Genomic DNA, 25,203 nt, shown 5'->3' on the forward strand with positions numbered 1-25,203 from the left:
TCCATACACTGGATAAAGGGCGTGTGCTCCACAAGGTTTTCACAATCACACTGTCACCCGTTGTAATCTGCATTGTTATACAGTCATCTTCAAGAGTCAAGGCTACTGGGTTGGAGTTTGGTAGTTTCAGGTATTCACTTCTAGCTATTCCAATACAATAAAAGCTAAAAAGTGTTATCTATATAGTGCATAAGAATGTCCACCAGAGTGACCTCTCAACTCCATTTGAAATCTCTCAGCCACTAAAGCTTTATTTCATTTCATTTCACATCCCCCTTTTGGTCAAGATGTTCTCAATTCCACAATGCTGGGTCCAGATTCATCCCTGGGAGTCATATCCTGCGTTGCCAGGGAGTTTACACCCCTGGGAGTCAGGTCCCAAATGGGGGGGGGGCAGTGATTTCACCTGCCGATATATATATATATATATATATATATATATATATATATATATATATATATATATATATATATATATTAGAGAGAGAGAGAGAGAGAGAGAGAGAGAGAGAGAGAGAGAGAGCGCCACATCTGAGCAACAAAGAGGCACTCAGGGGGAGACTCTTAGGCAAAATTATAAGCAGATTTATTCATGCTGATCTTTTGAAAAACAAACTGGTACTGAGTGATGAGTGTTGAAGTTTTTAAGGCCAGCCGTGGCTGGTTTGATAATTTTAAAAAGAGGACTGGCATCCACAGCATCGTGAGGCATGGTGAGGCAGTGAGTGCTAATAAAAAGGCTGCTGATGAATTGTGAATTTCAAGAGTACATACAGGCTCAGGATATATTCCCCACCAAGTTTTTACCTGTGATGAGACCAGTGAGGAGGAGATAAGGGAGGATGTCCCCAGTTCCTTGATAAAAGAAATGTGTGCAAAATAGGCAGAAGTTCAAAATTTTGTGGAGAAGACCATCTGGACAAAGCTCTGACAAGCATAAATATGAATTTATTGAATGACCAAACAATTTCACATTTTCAAGGAAATCCGAAAAGAAGACAGAAGCAGTCCTCATTGGATAAGTTTTTAGTGAAGGTGACAAAGAGTGTTTCAGATCTTGTGGTGCAAGTCAAAAAAAGGCAGAAGAGAGAAAGAACATCTGAAGGGCAAGTGCCTGCTTTTCTATTGGAGGGGGATTCTCTTTCCAAGCAACGTTCCATGTAACCTCTCCTCTTCACCACTCTCCCCCCACCATCCCACTAGACCTTGGTAAAGTGAGGTTTTATTTTATTTAGTACAGGTAAAGTGAAGGTTTTATTTTATTATTCTAAGTATTAATTTTTAGGTTTATTTCTCATGTAAAGTAATGATATGCAACCATATATTTTTACATATTCCCTTAAAAATGGGCATTGTCTTTGGTTTGGGAATGCATTAAATTTATTTACATTATTCCTTATGGGAAAAATTTGTTTGGTACTTGTTTTTGGTATCATCATGCCTCCTGGAACCAATTAATGATGAGTATTGAGGTACCACTGTATATGATTACCTTTTTTCTTTTCTTCATGATACATAAAATGGGGCTCTTAGTGATCTTTTAGATTCAATGAAGTACAATACTTACTTTTTAGAATGACATGGCAGAGGCTTCTAGCTCTCCCTCAATATGTGTTCTCTTCCCACAAAGAAGCAGGACTTTTAGCTGGGTACACGGCCATCCAGCTAAGGACTCCACTCCCAGATTTCCTTGCAGCTAGATGTGGCCGTGTGTCTAAGTTCTAGCCAATGGTATGTAAGCAGAAGTAATGTGTGCAGTTTCTGGTTTGTGCCTTTAAAAGGAAGGAACATCACTTCCCCTCTCTCCTTCCTTTTCTCTCTCCTGATTTCTTTCCTTCTCTTTTTCCCCCTTCATCCTTCTTTTACTTCTAGACTGTGATGTAATGGTGAGATCTGAGCAGCCATCTTGATCCATGAGATGGAAGCCATGCATTGAGGGTGGTAAAGCAATGGGAGAAGGTATCTAAGTTCTTAATGATTATGAACCCAATATGCTAGCTCTGGACTGGTCATGCAGAATTTTATGTGAGAGAGAAATAAATTTCTAGTTTGTTAAAGCCACTCTTATTTTGGGTTTTTCTGCTACAGGAGATGAATGAATACTCTATCTAAAATGAATGGTTTGTGGCTTGTTATTTTTCTGGAGGTTACCTATTTCCACTTGTTGCAATGGGCAAAACTCGGCTACCTCTAAACACACACACACACACACACACACACACACACCCCTTGTCTGGACCAAAAAAGAGCTACAAATGTAGCATTTATTCATAAGGAACGTATTTTAATGTATGTATGTATTATAAGGAATGAAATGCTTTTTGCTTATCATTATCCTGGAAAGATGATTTCAGCCCACATTCAGTCTGTATTTCTAAATAATACCTTTGTCAGGACTGTCTGTTCAGTGCAATGAAGGGTGGCTTTTTCAGTGCAACTGGGATTTCTTGATATTGCTAAATTTAACCTGTCAACTGAATTCCTCTGTATTTGTGTGGCAGTGTGGTAAAAATGCATGCTCGGATTTCACTGCTAAGAAAATTTTTTCAGCAATACATGTACAGTCAAGTTTGTTGCCTGGAAAGTTGAATATTTGGGCCATGAGATTTAAAAAAATTGTCTCACAACAAACGCTTTATGGAAATTCAACAATTTGCATGTCTAGTTCCAAGAGTGGCAAGGCTGTGAAGAGCTGTGCTGTTTGGTACTGATGCCATTCTTTCCTTTTGACAGTCGTACTCCTGGCCCTTCAAATTTGAGGAGATGGGACAGTGAGGAGGCCTGTGGGCTTGAGCTTACTAATGCCACCATCTAGAATACAGATTCTTGGATATTTCATCTTCACAAGATGAGCTGCAAACTGAAGAAAAGAAAACGGCCACAATTATAGAAGATATACAAAAGATCTTCTTGATTCTATTTTTGCCTTAAGCTGTGAGAGACAAAATTACTTTAAAAAACTTGGTTTAATATAAATTAAATTGCTTTTTTATATGTTGACAAACAACTTCTTTAAGCTATGGAGGAAACATGTCTCTTTAGTTTTATACTTTTTTGAGTAGGCAATAAATACACATGATAAAGAAAATTCAAACAGTATAACTGGGTAAACATTGAGTAGTGAACTCCTCTCAGTCTCTCTCTCCAGACGTCACTAATTTTACTGTTTTTTTTGTGTATCCTTCCAGTTAAACCATTCTCAAATCTGTACTGAACAATTTTTGATATTATGGACAACTTATTAGCTTTTGCAATTCCACGCACAATGTTCCAGAGAGGACCTATAAACTGGTTGTAATGTATTTTTGGAGCAATCACAATTAACAGTTTGAGACCATAAACTTGGAATGAATTTGAAAGACTAATCCAGGAAGGCTTCTATAAGGCTAGTACAACAGGACTTTGAGAATGTTATCAAAACATAAACATCTCCCTGACTTGAACCATGTGTACTTATCCAGGATTATTGATTAGCATTCCCCATTCCTTTTTTTTAAATGCAATTTATTGAGATATATTCACACACCATATAATCATAAAAAATGTACAATCAATTGTTCACAGTGTCATATAGTTTTGCATTCATCACCACAATTTTTTGAACATTTTCATTATTAAGAAAAAAAAAGCTAAATATAAGAATAAAAATGAAAATAAAAGTAAAAAAGAACAGCCCAAACATCCCATACTACTTTTCCCCCCATATTCATTAACTTTTTGTCCTCCTTTTTTCTACTCATCTGTCCATACACTGGATAAAGGGAGTGTGAGCCACAAGGTTTTCACAATCACATAGTCATCCTGTATAAGCTATAAAGTTATATGATCATTTTCAAGAATCAAGGATACTAGATTACATTTAAACAGTTTCAGCTATATCCTTCTAGCTATTCTAATACACTAAAAACTAAAAAGAGATCTCTATATAAGCATAAGAATACCCTCCAGAATGACTTCTTGACCCCATTTGAAATCTCTTAGCCACTGAAACTTTGTTTAATTTCTCTTTCCCCTTTTCATCAAGAAGGCTTTCTCAATTCCATGAGGCTGGGTCCAGGCTCATCCCAGGGAGTCATGTCCCAGGTTGCCAGGGAGATTTATACCCCTGTGAGTCAGTTACGTCCCACATAGTGGGAGGGCAGTCAGTTTACCTGCTGAATGGGCTTAGAGAGACAGGCCACATCTGAGCAACAAAAGAAGTTCTCTGCGGGTGATGCTTAGGAAAAATTGCAAGTAGGTTTAGCCTCTCCTTTGCAGTAACAAGTTTCATAAGGGCAAGCCCAAAGATCGAGGACTTGGCCTACTACAATGGTAGGCCCCGGTGCTTGCGAGAATATCAGGGATTCCCCAGGTGGGGAAGTTTAGTATTTCCACGTTTTCCCCCAGGCCGTCAAGGGGGCTTTGCAAATACTTTATATTCTCTGCCTAGATTACTCTGGTATGTATCAGGGTTTCACACAAACCTGTACAAACCAACAACAGATCACCCCCTATTCAAAGTTCCATGTAATTATGGTGTGTGAATAAACTGACCATTCAAGTTAACTCATATAGCGTGCTTCAGAATATATAGATTTTTCACCAAATAAACATCTCTTCCTTTGGTCTCACACAGAAGTTGAGGTTTTAAAACATAGTCAATATTATCCTTTACCCTTTAGTTTGGTTCACCTTAGTTCTAATCAAGTCCATTTCATTCATATCTCTAATTAAACTGATATCTTTTTCAGCTTCTTTAACATTTGCTGTATGGGGTAATGCTGACATTCATAGCTGCTGAATTCTGGCTCTGAGTCTCAGGCGTCACACAGATGTCTGAGGTTCCAGGGACCAACCAGGTTATACACAAACAGGTCAGCATTGCAGAATTTAAAGACAACCATTGCAACTCATGAACAGATGTGATGCTGTAAGAGCTTACAATCTAGGAACCTTTACCATAAGCCTTTCCCTGATAAACTGTGCACTCAGATTCAGAGTTTGCACATTACAGCTAGTCCATCCTGGTGTGGCGTTATAATGCTTGTCTTTTCGATTCTGGCTTATTTCATTCAACATACTGTCATAAAGGTTCATTAACCTAATTGCATACCTCACAACTTCATTTCTTCCAGCTGCCACTCAGTATTCCATTGTATGTATACACCACAGTTCACCATTCCGTTATCAGTCGATGTACCCTTAGGCCACCAACATCCATTGAGAATTGTGAATTCTACTGTCATAAACACCAGTATGAAATGTCCACTCATGTCCCTGCTCTCAGTTCTTACAAGTATATACCCAATAACAGGTTTGCAGGACCATATGGCAAATCCATAGTTGGCTTCCTGTGGAACCACTGCACTGACCTCCAGCTGGGCTGTGCCACTCTACCTCCCTACCAATAGGGAATAGGCAGATCCCTCCTCTCTCCCACATTTTCTCCAGCATTTGTATCCCTCTGTTTATTTTTTAAAGTTTTATTCACACACCTTACAATCTACCATAAGTAAACAATCAATGATTCCCAGTATAATCACATAATTAAGCATTCACCACCACAATCTATATGAGGACATTTCTATTTCTTCCCCAAATAAAGAGGAAAAGGAGAAAAAGAAATGGACAATAAAAATACAAAAGATAGAAGAAAAATAAAAATAAAATAGAATGAAAAGGTCAGACACCACTACTACCACCAAGAATCCCATATCACTCCCTTATGTCCCTGTCGTATAGACATTTAACTTTGGTATATTGCCTTTGTTACAATTATTGGAAGCATATTACAATGTTACTGTCAACTACAGACTCTAGTTTGCATTGATTGTATTTTTTCCCCTATACCATCCAAATTTCAACACCTTGCAGTGTTGACATTCACTCATTACTACTCACTTCAAAACATTCTTTTATTTGTACATTTAATCACCATCATTGACCACTTGTGGTTTTGCTAAGTTATACAATCCCAGTCTTTATCTTCTATCTTTCCTTCTGGTGTCATACCTGACCTTAGACTTCCTCTTTCAATTGTACTCACACTCAACTTTGTTCAGAGTACTTACAATATTGTGTTACCATCCAACACTATTATGCTATCCATTCCATTTCTGGATCTATACAATCAATCCTGTTGAACCTTATGTACTCCTTCAGCATCAAATTCCCAATCTCCAACCTCTTTTTATCTCCTGATAGCCTGTGTTCTCAACTCTCAAATCTTACTCATGAATGTTAGTCCATATTAGTGAGACCATACAATACTCTTTCTGATAGTCTTCATTTCTACACTCTTCTCCAAACCTCTCTCTTCCGTCTTTTCCTATCTGCCTGTAGTGCTCCCTTTAGTACTTCTTGTAGAGCAGGTATCCTGTTCACAAACTCTCTCAGTGTCTGTTTGTTTGAAAATATTTTAAACTCTACACTGTCCCTCATTTTTGAAGGACAGTTTTGCTGGACATAGAATTCTTGGTTGGCAGTTTTTCTCTTTCAGTATCTTAAATATATCATTCCATTGCCTCCTGGCCTCCGTTGTTTCTGAGAAATCCACACAGAGTCTTATTGAGCTTCCTTTGTATGTGATGGATCACTTTTCTCTTGGTGCTTTCAGAATTCTCTCTTTGCCTTTGACATTTGATAATCTGATTATTAAGTGTCTCGGAGTCAGTCTACTCAGGTCTATTCTGTCTGGTGTACACTGCACTTCTTAGATCTGTAATTTTATGTCTTTCATAAGAGACGGGAAATTTTTACTGATTATTTCCCCCATTATTCTTTCTTTCCCTTTTCCCTTTTCTTCTTCTGGGACACCCATGGCATGTCTACACCTGTGCTTCATGTTATCATTCAGTTTCCTGCCCATATTTTTCCATTCTTTTCCTCATCTGTTCTTTTGTGTGTAGGATTTCAGATGTGCTGTCCTCTAGTTCGAGTCCTTTCTTCTGCATCTCCATTGTGTTTTTCATCTCTTCTATTGTGCCTTTACATTCCCTTAAGTTCTGCCAACTGTTTTTTTAAACTTCCAAGTTCTTCCTTATGTTTGCCCAATGTCTTCTTTATATCCTTCATCTGTTTTGCCATATCTTCCCTAATCTTGTTGATTTTTGAACTGATTTAGCATATTTGTTTGAAGATCTTTAATTAGTTGTTTCAACTCCTGTATCTCATTTGAAGTGTAAGTTTGTTCCTTTGGGTCATATCTTTGTTTTTCCTAGTGTGATTCATAATTTTTTGTTGTCTAGGCATCTGGTTTCCTTGATTACCTCAATCAGATTTTCCCAGACCAGATGGGCCCTCGTCTCAGGAGGAAGCTGTATTCAGTATCAAGTTTACCTGAGGGTGAGACCCAACAGAGTGTCAGAGTTTCCTGTGAGGCTTCTAGACTGTGCTTTTCCTATCTTGACCAGCAGGTGGTGACTGTTATTCCACAGGTCCCCACCAGTGTAAAGTGATGTGGTGCATTTAATTCTCAGCAGACTCTGTTCTGGTCATGGACTGAGGGTGTCAGAAGCCAATCATAAGCCGTTTCTGCCCACTGCCCGCCCCCCTCCCCCGCCCCCCACTGCAGGCCCTGGGGTCTGAGTTCTCTGAGGGAGGGATGCCACTTGAGCTAGGACCCACCCCTCCTTTTCTAAGGGAAGATTAGCCCTTTAGGGAATTATCTCCTACAGTTGAATTCCTCCTTTGACTCTATCTTAACTCCACCCTTGCCTTGGTCAGTGCTTGACAACTGAAAATTCCTGAGGCTTTCTCTAATGAGCTACTTAGAATGAGAGGGAAAAGAAAAAAGGAAAAAAGAAGTCCCCTTTTCAGAGCCAGTCCCCAGCCCTACAGTTCACCAGGCAAGAAATGCAGTTGGTACCTGGTTCTGTGTGCCCCTTTTCTTGGGACACAGCCCTTTTCCAGTATTCTGAGTTCAGTGGACTCCAAAAGCCTCTGTTTTTATCATATATATATATTTTTTTCCATCAGCCCCACCTCCTCTGTGCCAGGAGAAAGCTCTGGGTTCCTTTCCTGCTTGCTCTGGGTTTATCTGTGCTCGTAGCATGTATTTAGTAGTCCAAACTTGTTAACTAAAACCACAGTTGGAGCTTTGTTGAACTACATTCCCTTACTTCCGGCAGGGACTGCTTCTTCCCACAGTGAAGTTTGCCAACTCAGCCTACCATGCCAGTGGGGGAGGGGTGCCAGCTCCACAGTTTGGGGAGCTTTACCTACAGTTCTATGCTGCAGTCTCACCCTTTCCACCCATTCCAGACTGGTGTAAGATGTGTGTTAGATCATGGATGTCCCCCCTTCAGTTGTTCCTGGATATTTTCTTGTTATTCCTGGAAATTTACTAGTTGCTCCCCATTCCTTTTTGATAAAGCAGCCTGGGACTGCTTGTTGATCTCCTGATAAATCACGCTCCTTCTTGATTTGGAGACTTGGTTTGTGCAGGATGCCCTATGGTGGGAACATGCTACATTTCCCATCAGCTCTTGGCCCTTGTTTTGTTCCTCCTCAACACCCTCCACCCCCTCACCTGCCCAACTTCTACTTATTCCCTTGCTCAGGCACTTCTTTCTCCAGTAGCTGTCCTCGACACTTTAAGTCTCAGTTTGGGCCACTTTTCTCAGCCCCCAAAATTTCCTGGGTGAATCTCTATGCTTGGCCTTACCACAGTTAATTAATTACCCATTTAAAACCTTGCTTCCTCCATCAAACTGCAAAATCCTCTAGGATAGTGTCCCTGTTCTATTACTCTATGTTCCTAGTGCCTGGCACATAAGAGATCAGTATATGTTTGATGGACTGATATTAATTGTTCATATATAGCATATGACCATATAACCTCAGGTAAAATTATAAAGAAGTTTTTTCTGGGGCTTTCTGGCTGTTCTATTTCTATTTCCCCCGCCTTGGGTTTTGTCCCATTCCTCCTCCTTGAATATTTGTGCCCCCATACTCTTTTCAGTTACTCTTTCTAGCAAAACCTGCTCTCAGATTTTTCAAGAACAATGACTAATAATTGCTCACAGTGCTATAGCATCTTGGCAATATTTGAAGCTTAATAGTTAGCAGAGTCTCAAGCCAGCATAGTGACTAGAGTTCAGAAGAAATAGCTTCATGGTTTGGTCAGAATGAATTCAAGGTCTCATTTTCAGAGATTTTGCTTTATTGATCTGGATCAGCAATGCGCATTTTTAAACAGACACCCCTAAATGATTCTGATGCAGGTAGTCCATGAAACATATTTTGAGGAACACTGTCTTAAGCCAAAAGGATAAAGGTATCAGTCAGTGGGAGGAATAGATATTGCCGGAAACTGGGATCTTAGCAATCTTCAAAATAACTCACATCATTGGATCTCAAAACTGCTGGCCCCACCCATCATCCTCTCAGTGCCTCTTAACAGAGATTCAAAAGGCTGTTTACATTTCAAACCTTATAGTCTTTTGGAGCCACCAGAAAAGAATGCTTAATAGTAATTAATGTTGAAGAGAAACAGTGCACCTGTATTTCAAGAGGTGTCAAGTGAGGTAGTGTGACAATGTGAGCTGGTTTCTTCCTGTTCTTCTCACGTATTTCTCTTTAAACCCCAGTCTTTAAGAACTAAGGAACCAGATTCATCTGCCCTGAGGCATGTTCAGGCATGAAGGTTTTTGGTACCACATAATTACTGAAACATTTTGGCTTTCATTCTCTCAAATGCAGCAATACAAATACCATTTGGGCCAGAGTTCTGAGATAAACATAACACTACTTAAAAGGCCTTGTGGATAAAAAGTCTTAGCTTTCAGTACTTTCCAAATACTGTGGAAGTTCAGAAAATGAGTAAGGAAGGACTTATTGTACATGTAACTAATCTCTCTTAAAACTATGCTGTAGAGCTGGAAAGAGCTCTCATTGTTATTGCAAGGAGGAGCATAGCAACTCTGCTGCTGCTGAGCTGGAAAATGGTGAAAGCTAAGCAGCCAGAACAGAATACTTTCCAGCAACCAGGTTGTTGATATGTGGATGATCTGAGAAGAAAAGTAGAAATGGATTACAAGGTGATGGCGAATATTTAGGCACTTTGAAAAGAAGCAAGGCTGTGCTTGAGTAGAGAAAAAGAGCAATTGCTGAATTTTCAGGTAAGAGTGTGAACTCTTGCTCCTCTGCATGTGGTTCCAATTATCCATGTTAAATATTGGTTACTAACAGTGAAGTCAAGACTACCTCTTTTCCATTCCTGCCATGGAAGCAGTTCCTCTTCTCATTCTCCATCATTTTTTTTTTTTTTTTTCATTCAATTGTCAATCAAACCTTTGGGCACTTACTGTATTAGGCATAATTTCAGTTTTGTGGAATTTACAGTTCAGTGGAGGAGATGGTCATGAACAATTAATATCAAGTAGTATAGATATTATGAAAGCAGAATTTCAGAGAAGTTTTGAATTTTTTTTTGGTCCTTTTCCTCTTTCATTATTGACTCCTGAAGGGAATGGGAATCCAGATGTGATGGTCACAATATCTACACTGATCAGGTAGTGTTCTCTGTGGCTGTTGCTCAACAACTTAATGAGGAAAGAAAGGGCTGTGAATGTGCTGGGGTGGCTTTTTATTGTGTGAAAAGAGCCACATTACACATGGAGAAGATATAGGGTAGGGCAGGGGAGAATCAAGCATGCAGAGTTCAGGGGTTCTTCTGTCTTTCCCATCTGGCAGGGCTTTTGCAGCTTGAGTAAACATGCAGGGGAATAAACTTGGTGTATTAAGCCAACAGTGTAGATGGCCTAGTGTAGAGACTGCAGCACTGGGAGAGAAATCAAACCAAAATCATGAACCTAGACACACCGAGTAATATCCCTGGTGGAAATGGCAGGATATCATAATGGACCAGTGGTTATCAAGTCATCAGAATCATATGAGTGCTTTCAGAAAATAGTGAAACCCATACCTACTTCAGATTAATAAAAAATCAGGATTTCTTGAGATGGATCCCTGGCATCAGTTGTTTCCTAAAGTCCCTCAGGTGATTCTAACGTGTAGTCAGCATTGAGATTCATTTGAAAGTCTGGTTTGTCAGGGACCTCAAACTGCAATTCTTAGAGGTATAGACCTGTGTGGAGAGTAAGTCATTTTGCACTAGAAGAGGCGGTTGTGTTTGTAGGGCTGGAATTTATGAGACCAAGCAGAGAGAATAGGGCTTCTCAAACCGTGTAACTAGTCAAGACCTATAGTGCAACATCTTTAGGGCTGGAAGGATCTAGCATTTGCTAGGATAGGATTTGGGAATCCCACAAGGCAGGGACAGCTGTGTTTCTTGTGGACAGTACTCCCATGTGGAGATGGCGTAGCTCTTGCATGTTTATCATTCCTCTAGTGAGCAGGATCTGGAGCTGGTGTTCATTTCTAGGGCCTGGGTAGGCACATCTCAAAACAGCACTGTTTGAATGTGGCAGACTCTTGTGGGTGCCACTCTGTCTTGTTTACTCTCTTTATTTTGCATATTTGCTTGGACTAAGAGACTGGCATGTGTGTCCACAGGAAGTCAAGTTGTGCTGTAGCCAGAGAATAAGTGGCTGCAAGATTTTTTCAGCTGCCCCTGAGAAGGGAAGGTTAACTAAGGCCAAGAAATTAAAAAGCTGAAAATAGGTAAAGTTAGAGAGGACTACAGAACAGGATCATGTTGCTTTTCACTAGGTCCCTTAGGACACAGCCTTGGGAGTTTTAAGTTTATACTTGGAGACCGGACAGTTGGCACAAATTGACTGACACCCGGGTGAAGATGAAACTGAGAAGTCTTTTTCTGTCTTCTATCTGTCCCTTCCTTTCCATTGAGATAATGCTAAAGTTTGGTGTGAAAATTGTTCTTTGGATTGAGCATGGTATTGAATAATGGAACTGGCACTTATACTATAATGAGCAGTTGTAATAATTTCATTTTCTTGATTTTATGGATGTGGGGCTAATGCTGCATCAGTCTTATGTGTTCTCCTGACCCTCTGGAATGCTTAAAATATGGTACATATTTAATATTTCTGGCACTGTGTGTTTGGAGCCAGGCTGATACTTAAGGCAAGTTATGTATCTTTGTTTTTAACAGTTGGTCTAGATAACTCAGATAAGCAGATAAGCATATTTGAGATGAGAAATAGAATAGGGGGTGATTTCTCCATCTAAATTACAGTGTGAACTTGGGTTAAATGTAATTGAAGTGCTGTCTTGTTCTGATTATTTAAGAGATTTCTGGGGTAATTAATAAAGGTCTTGATTGATTGAACTGTTCATCTCAGGGATCCCAATTAGAAACTTAAGAGCTGTGACAAGGATTAGGAAAGAGGTAGGAATGATTTACTTAAGATTGTCCTCAATTATATCGTGAACTATAATTTTGAAATGCCATCTTTTGCTTCAATCCCTACAGTGTTCTTTCAATAACAGGGATAAATGTTCAGTCCCCTGTTCATTTTCTGTATTCATATATTTTATAATTTACTCATTAAAATTTATTTTTTAGTAGTACTACATAAGACATGAAGGTGATTTTCATAGTAATGATATCTCTGAGGTAGTGGCTGCCAAATCCTCTAATTTCACTCACAGAAGTATAACCAGCAGTAGGGCAAAACCAAGAAGGTGAATGCAGGGTCAGTAATTATTTGACATCCTATCACTGGCACTTGTGACAAATAAGACGCAGAACAGGTAATTCCAGGGCATTAGTTTAGTGTGTTATATATGGGAAATGGATAATTATGCAATAAGAAAAAAAAAGTGGGAGTATTTACAAGAACAGCCATTACATAGTCCAGGCTTTCTGATCCATGTTTATTTTAAGGTTAACTATTCTAATGGTGTCTGGGATATTCAGAATCCATAATATGATATACATTAGTTTTGTCTACAAAGAGAGTTATAATAAACTTCTAACCAACTTGTTTCTATTCATCTTGGAATCAATCTTTGAGGTTGTGAAATTTGACAGTGTAAACATTTTGTCTTAAAAAAACAAAATTTTATAGTTTATGTTAGATCAGGGGATGTATAAATAACTGTAGCTTGTTAATACATTTTCTTGTTTTCATTTTCTGTCGCCTATAGTTGCTGTCTCCATTTAATCTCTTCCCAGTCTCTCTTTTTACCTTTTTATTAAATGTCAAAGAATATATAAAAATAGACAGAATGAATATAATGAATTCCTATGTACTCAACACTCAATTTCAACAATTATAACTCATAGCCAATCTTATTTCATTTATTCTTCCCACCCACTCCTCACCCCTGTATAGTTTTGATATGGATCCAAGATATTATACCATGTTATACATAAATACGTATCTTTGAAATAAAAGGACTTCTGTATAAAAATATAACCAAAATACCATTAGAGAAAAAATGAACAATAATCTCTTAATATAATCAAATATCCATTAAGTGTTCAAATTTTCAATTAGCTCATAAATGTCTTATTTTTTTTTACAGTCTGTTTGAGTCAGGATTCAAACAAGGTACACACATTGTACTTAGTGGGTGTATTTTGAAGTCTCCTTTAATATACAGGTTTGTTCTTTGTATCTTTTTTTATTTCCTTACAGGAATGATTTTTAATCTACTCCAATCAGAATTTTGTCTCCATTACTACCTGTGAAATACTCTTAACAAGTCAACAACAATCTCCACATTGTCACTGTGCCAGTTTTATGTCCCCATAATGCCATTATCTTTGACGTGATTTTGTGGGGGCAGATGTATCAGTGTTGATTAGGTTGAGATCTTTGATTGAGTGTTTCCAAGAAGATGTGACTCAATCAATTGGGTGAGACCTTTGATTGGATAAATTCCATGGAGGTGTTGCCCCACCCATTCAGGGTGGGTCTTAATTGGATCACTGGAGTATTTTAAAAAGAGCCGCATGGCCCAGATGTCAGAGCAACTGAGAGACACATTTTAAAGACGGCTTTTGGAAGCTGACACTGACATTTTGAAGAGAAGCTGCAGCTATGAGAGGACAAAATGCCCCAAGAGTAACACTTTGGAGAATGCCACTTTGAAACACAGCCTGGGAGCAAGCAGACGCCAGCCACATGCTTTCCCAGCTAACAGAGGTTTTCCGGATGCTAATGGCCTTTCTCCAGTGAAGGTACCCTTTGTTGATGCCTTACCTTGGACATTTTATGGCCTTAAGACTAACTTTGTAACCAAATATACCCCCTTTATAAAAGCCAATCCATTTCTGGTATTTTGCATAACAGGCAGCATTAGCAAACCAGAACCGTCACATTGCCAAGTCTAAGTTTTAAGACTCTTTCTGAATCTGACTTGACCCATCAGCATCATCTAACACATGTGCTCATGCTCTCCTCCTTTCAAAACATTCTTCCATTAGCCTTCAGGATCCCAATCTCTGTTGGTTCTCCTTCTACCTCATAGCTGTTCCTTCCAGTCTCCTTTGGTAGATCTTCCTGACTTCTGACCCAAGGCTCAGTCTTCTGACCTCATTTCTTTTCTATCTACATTCATCCCCTAGGCTATTTCATCTAGTCCCCCGGTTTTAAGTCCCATTGTATATTGATGACTCTAAATTTATGTCTTTTGCCTTTTCCATGGAGATGTGGACCCTGCCCATTCAGGGTAGATATTAATTATATCACTTGAGTCCTATAAGAGAGCTCACAGACAGGAGCTCAGAGCAACTGAGAGAGACTTTTGGAGAGTTGCTTGGGAGCTGACAGAGATGCTTGGTGATGCGGACAGAAGGATGCTTAGAGAGAAATGTCCTGGGAGAAAGTAGCAAGGATGCATAGGAGCTGAGAGGAGCCCAGAGACATTTTGGAGAAAGCCATCTGAAACACAGCCCAGCAGCAAAGGATCAGCAGATGCCAGCCATGTGTCTTCCCAGGTGACAGAGGTGTTCCATACACTATTGGCCATTCTTCAGTGAAGGTATCATCCTGTTGATGCCTTAGTTTGGACACTTTCATGGCCTTAGAACTGTAAACTTGTACCTAATAAATCTCCTTTATAACAGCCAATCCATTTCTGGTATTTTGCTTACTGACGAACATTCTAATCTCATCTTCTAGTCTATTTAGACTATTGCAATAACTTCTTGACTGACTGCTTCCACCTTTGTCCCCTATGGTCTTTCTCTACACAGAAACCAGATTATCCTTAAAAAATATGTCAGATCATATAAAACAATTTGTTTCATACCTTTTAGTGGATTTCCATCTCATCTTACCCAGAATAAGGGCATCCCTAACCACTGTATAAAGAAAAACCACCAGCACTCTATTCCCTCACCCTATTTTACTATTCCTTTTAGCATTTATAGCCACTTGATATATTACATACATGTTTATTTATTTATTGTCTGCCTTTCCCAATGTATTTTTAAGCGCCATGAAAGGAGGGACTTGGTTTTATCTACTGTTGTTTCTCCAGTGCCCAGAACAGTACCTACTACATAGTATTTGCTCCAATATCTATTGAATAACTAATTCATTCACTCAACAAATACTTTTTAAACATCTGGCACTATGCTGAGAATTGGTTAAACTGTCTTACTTCCAGTGGAGGAGGTAGAAAGGATCATAGCTCAAAAAGGGAGGAAACTGTAACGGCTCTGGTGAGAATCACTAACTGTTTTCTTTTATCCTTTACTAGCAGGGTCTTCACCCAACTCTTATATGAATTGAAAGAAGTAAAATGTATTTACAAAATGATTTCTTTTAAAGTATAGGTAATGAAGTTTATAAAGATAGAGGTAATATACTCTTGAGTGATAAATTTAATATAGATGTCCACAGAACAGTCAGAGGAGAGACAATATCCTCAATTCTTTTCCACAATTTAAGGAACCGAAGTCGATTTAAAAATTTGAAGAGGACAATGAAAGTTTCAGTTTCTACTCTTGGGTTCCAGGCTTATTTTTTTGCCATTTCTCAATGAATTTTTTTTTTCTTTTTAAATTTGGCAATTTTCAGTGGTATTGTAACAGTAACTTTTAGAATATAATCTTAAAACTATAAACAGGCTGGAAATTGTAAAGTAGCTTTAAAATGTAACTTTCAAAGCTGGAAGCAGGCTATAATGAGACCTCTTAGTCTCACAAAGGAGCAATATGTACATGTAAAGTCTGCAGCAGTATGTAAATGTAGTCTGCAACCAGACCTGAATAAGCTTTAATCCATTCCCCAAATCTCCCAGATATGAATAAGCCTTTCATCTATCTCCCTAGACTGTGAGGCACCTTTCCTAGGTGTCACAGTATGTAAATCCTGAAGGAAGTAGGATAATCTACTGAAATTCTCCAAACCTCTGCTACCTGTTAACTAAGATGATTATATCTCTCTTTGTCTCTGATGGGTATAGAAGCCAATTGAAAAACATCACTTCAGGGAGGCTGATTTGGGAAATCTTCCCCAGTTCTCCCACTGGCATAAATAAACTCTCATTTCTTCCTCAGCCTTGTTCAAAGTGACTTTTATTGGCAACACTGAGCAAGAAACCCAGATTTGGGAAGTGCCCCTTCTACAGTATGTGGATCACTTAAGAGGTATGTGAAAAAGGATAATATCTTCATGAGCAATTATACATTTCTCTTCTGTTTCTTTATATTACTCTCATATGTATTTATAGTGAAACATCATGAGGATTAACAGAAAGGAAGAGAAAGTAATATTTTTACAAATATAAGTTTTGAATAGCAATGGCAAGAAAGAGAAATTTCCTTAAGACACATGATATCTCAGCACAAGAATAAGTCAAAGTAACTTCTACTCCATTGTTTTGCTCTGTTGAAATCCCAATAACAGATTTTTTTTTTGCTCATCTTTCAAAATGGTGTTCTCCTTTCTTTTCTCCTCCATTTTCTTTTGAACTCTTGTTTTCATTGGTTAGCTCCTCTATCATTCACTTGAACTAAAGCAAATTTTTCTTGTTTATAAGAGTTATACTGGAGACAACTGGTTTTATATAGTTTCTTGAAGCAAATACAAGTTATTTTTTTAAAGATCTTTTTGACAATCTATTGTTGAGGCAATCAATTGTTATCTTCTTTTCTGGAATAATGCATTTGTCAGCTTTTAAATTTAATGATAGGAAAGAAAAACCCTATATCTTTTTTTGTTTTGTACTGTTGAATTCTAACCATTTATCATAAGTGAAAGGATTCCATATCTACATATTTCGTTTTAACTCTCCTTTGATTTCTTGCCTGAATCAATTTTTACATTGATGCCCCATTAGCATTTCAAACTCAACATGCCCAAAATTCATTATATTCCTTCCAAACCCACTTTCTTCTTCTCTTCTCTATCTCTGTTAATGGCAAACTCCCCAACAACCCAACCTGGAAACTTGGAGATCATCTTTGATTTCTTTTTAAAAACCTTCTTTGGTGCCACATTTAATTACACACAAAGCTGTGCCAACTCTCTCTGTAATTTACCTTGGATCCATTTATTCTTTTCCTTTCCTCTGTTTCTATTCCATTTTAAACCTCGATTACTCTTGGAATAGCTCCTAAGTGCTTCTAGTTTGCTTCTAGTTTGTCCACTTTCCTATGCTTCTAGTTTGTCCACTTAACATTTTACTCAGTACTCTATTGCCTCACATGGTAGCTTTTTGGAAGATCATCAGGAAATCCTCTACATGGGGCCTGAGACTCCAGTCACTGTTCAGCAGAGATCTGAAATTCAATCAGTTGTATATTTGTCTTATTTTCTCAACTAGATTGTAAGTTCTATGAGGCCATAGACTGTGTCTTTCTCATCTGTTTCCTCATGATAGTTTTCATTATTTAGCTACTCAATATTTGCTGTCTTGAATTAAGACAACTAGTATTAGTTCCTAATATTAGTATTTTTCTCTTGTCTTTCCCTTTACATCAGTTACAATTAGACTATGTGGTCTACCACAAACTACAAGTTTTCATGTGTTCATTCATTAATGCAGTCATTATTAATCCAATCACCAAATGTTTACTGAATGTTTTTATGTGAAAGGCATTGTGCCAGGGACCAGGAATACAAAAACCTACTACAGTCTCTGTCCTCAATGAACTTGGAGTTTTGTTGGAGATATAGATAAATGAACAGATGACTATAATGCCAGTTGATAAATTATACAAAGTCACCATTTATGGTTATGCAAGTTGTGTTTTGTATGATGTAGCAGTGATTTATATCAATGATGTTTAATGTTTACTGGGTCACATGCTCTTTTGCAAATTAGACGAAAGCTGTGGAGCTTTTCTCAAAAAAAAAATAGCAATGTATAACACAACATATAATTTTGGTAGGTTCAAAGACATACTTAAACTCATGCATGGACTCTAGGTTAAGTTTTCATTTATACGAATTCATTTAATTGTTGAATTTATGACACTGACTTTGTGTTTGTGAAGACCGCAACCAGGATCTTCCTACAGATTTATAGATTAGTGTTTAACAATAGCTTGCACTTTCAAACAACTCCTCCCAGGCATGAGTACATGAAATTTTTTTGAAAAGTTAACTTTAAAAAATAGGAGAAGACATTTTTAAATGTGACAGGAAAGTCTGCTTGAAAATAGTTCTTACTCTAATAATAATAAAAAAAATTGTGTACTGGTTTCTATTGGGGAAAGCCTTTTCTGATAAAATTCCGTCATCTATACCATCATATATCAAGAGCCATAAATGACCCTTGTGGTATATTTTCCTTTGATTTGTGATATTTGGGACCTGAATTTCAGCAATAATCATTTATCAACCTTTGTTTACACTAGACAACTGAGAACAGTAAACTCACATTATTCCCAAGCTCACTGGTCATATTACACAAAGTACGCTCTGAGAAGAATGTATACAATAAAAACTCAGTATCAAAACACAGTGTTCTTGATGGATCACAGCCCAGTTCCAATCTCTGTAGGTCAAGTAGGAGGGTAACTATAGTTAGTTTCTTATTCAGCCACAAACATTCCTGTGGTTAAGGAGTAATTAAATTCAGGGCAGGGGAGGGCAAGGTGGGCGTGCAGAATAACACATATTGAGACAAGATAACTTTTATCCTTTGTTAGGTCATGAATATAGGTGCCAGAGATCACCAGATTCAGATGATGACTTGACAGTTTTTCCTGGAAATTAGAAATGCACTCTAAAACTGCTTGTACCTTACCACATAATACTTTCGTAAGAGTGTTAAACAGACAACCAAAGTCTAGATTAGATGTTTTAAGGTCTCCTTTCCTACATAGCAACCCAATACTGCTTTTAACTTCAGAAAACTTGTGAAAAGCTATGAGAATAAGGACAGTTTTTACTTCATGGGTCTTTCAGAGCAAGTAATCTTCAATCACTTAACAAATGCACAGTAATGTATGAGTTTTCACTGTTACTCTTAAGCCTCATATGATGCACCCGGAGTTCAAATTGCATTAGTATCTAAAATGTTTCCTTATAATTGATATATAATTTGACATAAACTCACAGACTAAAACATTTGCTCACAAGCAAGGCAAGGTAAGGAAAAAAGCCAAATTTAACCATAGTTAGTGCTTATAGGTCCAAGGAGCTCAAGAAAGAAATCCTTGCAAATTTGGAACTGATAAAGGATATTTACTTCCCCTTCTTTATCTAAATCTTCAAGTACAACTATAAAGAGGCCTAATAAATTTACTGACAGGTAAAAGATCTCAGACAAAGTGGTTTAGAAGTATCATATTACTTTGAAGAACTAGGTAGGTATATCCAGGTCCAGAGAAGTTTACTATAGGGACAACACATAGGCTAAATTGGTTTAAAGTGTAAGAGTCATTTGTCTCCTTTGAGTACATACTTGTAGTAAAATAATCTCAGATGACTGTGAACAAAGGACTTAAGGAAGAGCTTGAGCAAAGAGAGAAGCAGGAGACAGGGCTAAAGAGAGAAGGAACTGGCAAAATGTAAGGACTACCAGTGATCACCTCAGTATCATAAAACTCGGTTTTGCTTGGTTAAGGGATCCAGGAAGTAATGGGGTGGGAGGAGATGGTGGAGAAGCCTCAAATTACCACAGAACAGATTAACTTCTAAAAACCAAATGATCTTAGCTTCCACTGGACTTTAAAGGAACACAATCGAAATATCATCTTGCTTAAAAACTAGCTGCAATGGCGTGCCTCGCTTATTATGAAAATCAGTTGAAAACATGCTACATTTTTAATTTAATTAAATTCTTCCATGGGATATATAGGAAGTATCAGCCACCCACACTGTTAAGTTAAAATGAGCTCCTCCGTAAAGATCATCTCTTGTCTAGGTTTCCAAATCAAATGTTATTTAGAAATATTTATTGTTTGGTCTTGTTTTAGTTTTTGTTTGCTTGTTTGTTTTGCTTTGTTTTCTTTTAAGGAAAGGAAAACAACAGTCTATATGGCTCATTAGTGCAACTGGCCATTACGTTATGAAATGAATATTTTTTTTTTGATGACAAAAAAAAAGCCTTAACTTTAGGATGAACTGTCCATAATATTTTCCAGAGGGTTGACAAGACAAAGTGAGAAGCAAAGATTCCTTCAATTTCTTTTTTAGATAACCATTTGAATGTGATACACTGGGAGGGATGAAAACGTAGTGGTCTCATAACCATAAAATATAATCCAGAGAGCAAATAACTATTTTTAAAGTTTTATGAGCTTCACTGACTTCAGTTTTATGAACTTCAATATATGCTTTCAGTTTTTTTTCTCCTTAAGGATTCACTAAAGCTAGCAAAACACTGATTGGATCTTTCATTTTTATCTGGCCCATTTTGTTAACCAGTTTTCTACTCTGAGATCCATCACTATCTCTAGGGTTGCATCTACACTGTTTTCCCATAGGGGGAAAAATAACCAAACAATACATGAAGAATGCTATTGTACTAAGTCATTATTCTTGCTAATCACTATAACATATTTCTAGGAAAGGGTGATTGAAAAGTCACCATGAGTTTTGCCTAGCTGAGAGAACTTTTGTCTAGCTGAGGTATATGAGACCTTAGGCTGGGAGTAGGGTAGTGTGGATAGTAGTTTCTATGGATATCAAAACAAACCATTTAACCCTAGTAACATTTGATTAATATTGAAATTCAAAATGGCAAATTTCCTTTAAAGTATTTGCATCTGTACAATATGCTCAAGGCTGTAACAGTGTCCTTTCCTGTGGGCTCATTTAACTGATATGGATGGTTAAATATCTCTGCCTCCCCCTATTGATCTGAATAGTTATTGCTTAATTCTTAGACCTGCACACTTGACCTCTGGAATTGATTCAGTATACTTAAGCATTGAAGGAAGTACCTTTTATGGGACTTCCTGTATTATATCATGGAGGTATGTTTTTCCTCTAGGGAATTTCTCCCAGGGAATCTCATTCCCGTCTAGTAACTAAAGACACAATTTCCCATGTGAGTTTTAAAAACATGATTAACTCTGCAACCAGACAAGAGTGAGACATTGCCATGTTTTTCATTTTAAATGTGACATAATTAAGGTTTAATTTGTCTTTACACCAGATTTGAAACAAAGGTCTTCAAACTCTCCTAAACTGTATCACTAGATAATCTGTATTTGTTTGGCATGTCAAATTAAACATTCATATAGCAGCAAGAAACAGCACAAAATGTGATCTACCCTTGGAGTAAGCAGTACAGATTTCAAAGACTTAGGACGCCACTGGACTTGAGGATATCTAATTCTTATTCTACTTAATACTAATATAACTTTGCTCACAGCATATCTGGATATACTTGCTTATAAACTAGCTCACTGCTTTCTTTAACTTTCAGGATAAGATGAATTAAGGATTAATTGACAAGTAAGATTTAAACAGGACTTAATCCTGGTCCATAGAAGCCTCTACATGGGATCATAATTAAATTATATCTTTGTAGCTCTTCTGTGCTCTATTCTGAGGAAAAGCATTGTTTTATCTAGAAAAGAAATAGCACATTCCTAAAGGCTTTCTGATATATTTAATCGGAAGGTAGGTCAAATAAAAAAATTCTATGAAGTGGTAAATGTAAAGAAACCATCTCATAGCAATAAACTGCTGATACATTGTAATTACAGAAAGTAGTTAATGAATACATAACTAAAATTGTATCATATATCTTCCAATTACAGAAACTCAGGCAAATGAATAGGTAGTATTTCTCAGATCTGTTCTGTATTTCCTATGTGATTTTAGACAATATATTCAATACATGGTCTCTGCAGTATAATTTGTTCATATTTGTATTACAAAAGATGCTCAAGTCCTAATTTGTATGTCAAATGGGTAATTTAATACTGTCATATACTACAAAAATGATTCATTTATTCTTTCTTGGAGTTGTTCAATGATATTTTACTATTTGTTAAATTCAATACTGAAAGCTTATCTTATTTGATTGAGCTATACTCTATTTCATTTAATATTTTCATTTGGTGGATTTTCAGACTAGCCCTTTAACTAGTAACTTAACATATGATGTAAAGCTAGAAAAATTACAATCAGTGCCTACTGTTTTGCAAACAGTCCAAATATGGATTTGGCATAAAATTCATAAACATTTGCAATGATAATTTGTAACTGTACTGACGAGAATTGGCACCTCTGCTTTCTTTTCACAGCATTCAACTGTGGCTTTCTTAATCTTCAAAATACAACTCTGCCAGCTGCCAGCTGCAGTGCATTGACTTCAGTTCAGAAGAAAAGCTGCTACTTACTTGGAAATCATTGTTTTTTACACCCACAGAGGAAGAAGATGAGACTTGAGCAGAACAGTTCTTATGCAAGTTTCTCCACTACTGTCTGACCCAAAATTGTAGGGCTCAGATGGGTTAGTGGAGTAGCCTGAACACATCAAACTCTAGAACTTTTATACCAGCATCATCAAACAGTATTTATTAAATTAACATATATGCAAATAATACTACCAGAATATAAAACTAATAGCTGGTGTTAATTGAGTGCTGACTAGTGTCAGGCTCTTCACTAAACTTTACATGCCTGATCTAAAATTTTCACAACAATGCTATGAGATAGAGATTATTCTCATCTCCATATTATAAATGAAGAAATGGTGACTTGGCAAGGTTAACTAACCTAGGTTGACTAAAAAATTCATGCATTTAAATATTACCCTTGTAACAATTAGGTCCCAACAAGCCCTTGGGATACATTGAGGAAAGTTTACTTATAAAGATGTGGGTGGGTTGTAAGAGAACCATAAGGAATAGTGCTAACCTGGGGCTAGCAGAGCTGTTGCCACCCCTAGAGCCAAAGAGACAAGGGGCAGGAAAGAGAGAATTGTGTAGAGGCCTCCTGGACAGAAGCATTAATCTTTGGTAAAGGGACACAGTCAATTCGAAGCAAACTTTCAGGAAAGGAGCTAGTGATAAATCTCCTGACTTCCCACTCTCCCATAATCCTGTCAGAGTTCTCTATTGGCTGAACAACTGGAAGCCAGAAGACAAGGCAGTCAGCCTCCTGGGGCAGAGAGCAAGGTGAAAAAGAGTGGAGAATGAATTTGGAGTAGGAAGTAGGGCAATTGGAAGACACCAAGCACAACCATGGATACATAACAGAGTTTCAATAAATATGCTTTAAATTGAGATGCATTCAATTTAGTGGATTTTAAAAAATTTAGTAAGTTCTGTACAGAAGACAAAAAGACTATGCAACAGAATAAGCAAATAAATATCTAAAGGTCTCTGTAGCCCTATGATGAGGATAATTATGAAACATACATTTCTACAAACATTTAAAACTATTCCTGAAAACTGATATCCTAATGTTAGATTAAAGCATTAATAGCTGAGTGTTTTGGATGTTATGTGAAAGTTCTTTGGGTGATGAGGTGCAAACGCATTTAGCTAGCCAGCCAAGAATCAAAGGCCATGGACGGGGAGAGGTGAAAATCTGGGCAGCTAGGGGACTGCTGCGTTTACCTAATCTAAGCTCCCATGAGGGTCCTTGGGGTGGGGGGTGGAGTGGGAGGAAGAAGTACTTGTGGGTACTAGGATCTTAACCTTTAAGGTGACCCAGAGGGGGGGTGTTCCAGTTTGCTAATGCTGCCAGGATGCAAAATACCAGAAATGGATTGGCTTTTATAAAAGGGGGTTTATTTGGTTACACAGTTCCAGTCTTAAGGCCATAAAGTATCCAAGGTAACACATCATCAATCAGGTACCTTCACTGGAGGATGGCCAATGGCGTCCGGTAAACTTCTGTTAGCTGGGAAGGCACATGGCTGGTGTCTGCTCCACAGTTCTGGTTTCAAAATGGCTTTCTCCTGGGACATTCCTCTCTAGGCTGCAGCTCCTCAAAATGTCACTCTCAGTTGCTCTTGGGGCGTTTGTCCTCTATTTGCTTCTCCATAGCAAAAGTCTGCTTTCAGCGGCTGTCTTCAACCTGTCTCTCATCTGCAGCTCCTCTCTCAGCTCTTGTGTGTTCTTCAAAGTGTTCCTCTTGACTGTAGCAAGCTTGCTCCTTCTGTCTGAGTTTATATAGTGCTCTAGTAAATTAATCAAGGCCCATGCTGAATGGGTGGGGCCACACTCCATGGAAATTATCTAATCAGTTATTACCTGCAGTTGGGTGGGTCGCATCTCCATGGAAACACTGAATCAAAGAATTACAATCAAATCAACACTAATATGTCTGCCCACACAAAATTGCATCAAAGATAATGGTGTTTTGGGGGACATAATACATTCAAGCTGGCACAGGAGGGGTGGGCTTTCCCATGGATACTGGAGATTGGCAATTTCAAACTATACGGTGCAAAGAGCAGAAGCTGCTAGGGCTGTCTGGAGAAGCTGAGGGCAGCTTCTTATCATCCAAACCAAATGGAATACCTGCCCTGCTAGTAAATCAGATAGTACAAAAGGGAAGAAGCAGCAAGGAGCTATTTGGAGAAGCTAGGGGCAGTTCTTACATTTAAACCATGTAGAGGTACAGGCATTGCTAATTGGGAATATGCTCAGGACAGGGCTAGCTGGAGTTTTCACTCAAAAGGGGAATTTAAGACTAGACCAGGCAGGATGACAAGGAACCGAATGTAATTTCTTTTATGCCATTACATTAAGCATATAATTTGTTCAGCCATTGTTGCTTACAAGTAGCAACGATCATGAAGGATTTTGTTCACAATAATATGGCATCTGGTTTCTGATAAACAAAGCATTTACTAATTTATTCTGAATGTGGACAGCTCTTTATTTATTACTATTATTACCATACACTGTTATTACTTAAT

General features: G+C 37.8%; 1 protein-coding gene across 6 annotated transcripts in view; it reads right to left on the reverse strand.

Moving 5' to 3' along the window:
- Positions 1-928: 928 nt before the first annotated feature.
- TBCK (TBC1 domain containing kinase) overlaps positions 929-25,203 on the reverse strand; it is a 288,134-nt gene continuing 263,859 nt past the window's right edge. For all 6 annotated transcript variants that reach the window (XM_037830400.1, XM_037830399.1, XM_037830401.1 and 3 more), the window contains exon 26: positions 929-2,860. In XM_037830400.1, coding sequence (XP_037686328.1) covers positions 2,750-2,860 — 111 coding nt within the window. In that variant the 3' untranslated portion in view covers positions 929-2,749. The remainder of the gene's footprint in view (positions 2,861-25,203) is intronic.

This window comes from Choloepus didactylus, chromosome 3 (assembly GCF_015220235.1).
Source record: "Choloepus didactylus isolate mChoDid1 chromosome 3, mChoDid1.pri, whole genome shotgun sequence".
Lineage (NCBI taxonomy): Eukaryota > Metazoa > Chordata > Mammalia > Pilosa > Megalonychidae > Choloepus > Choloepus didactylus.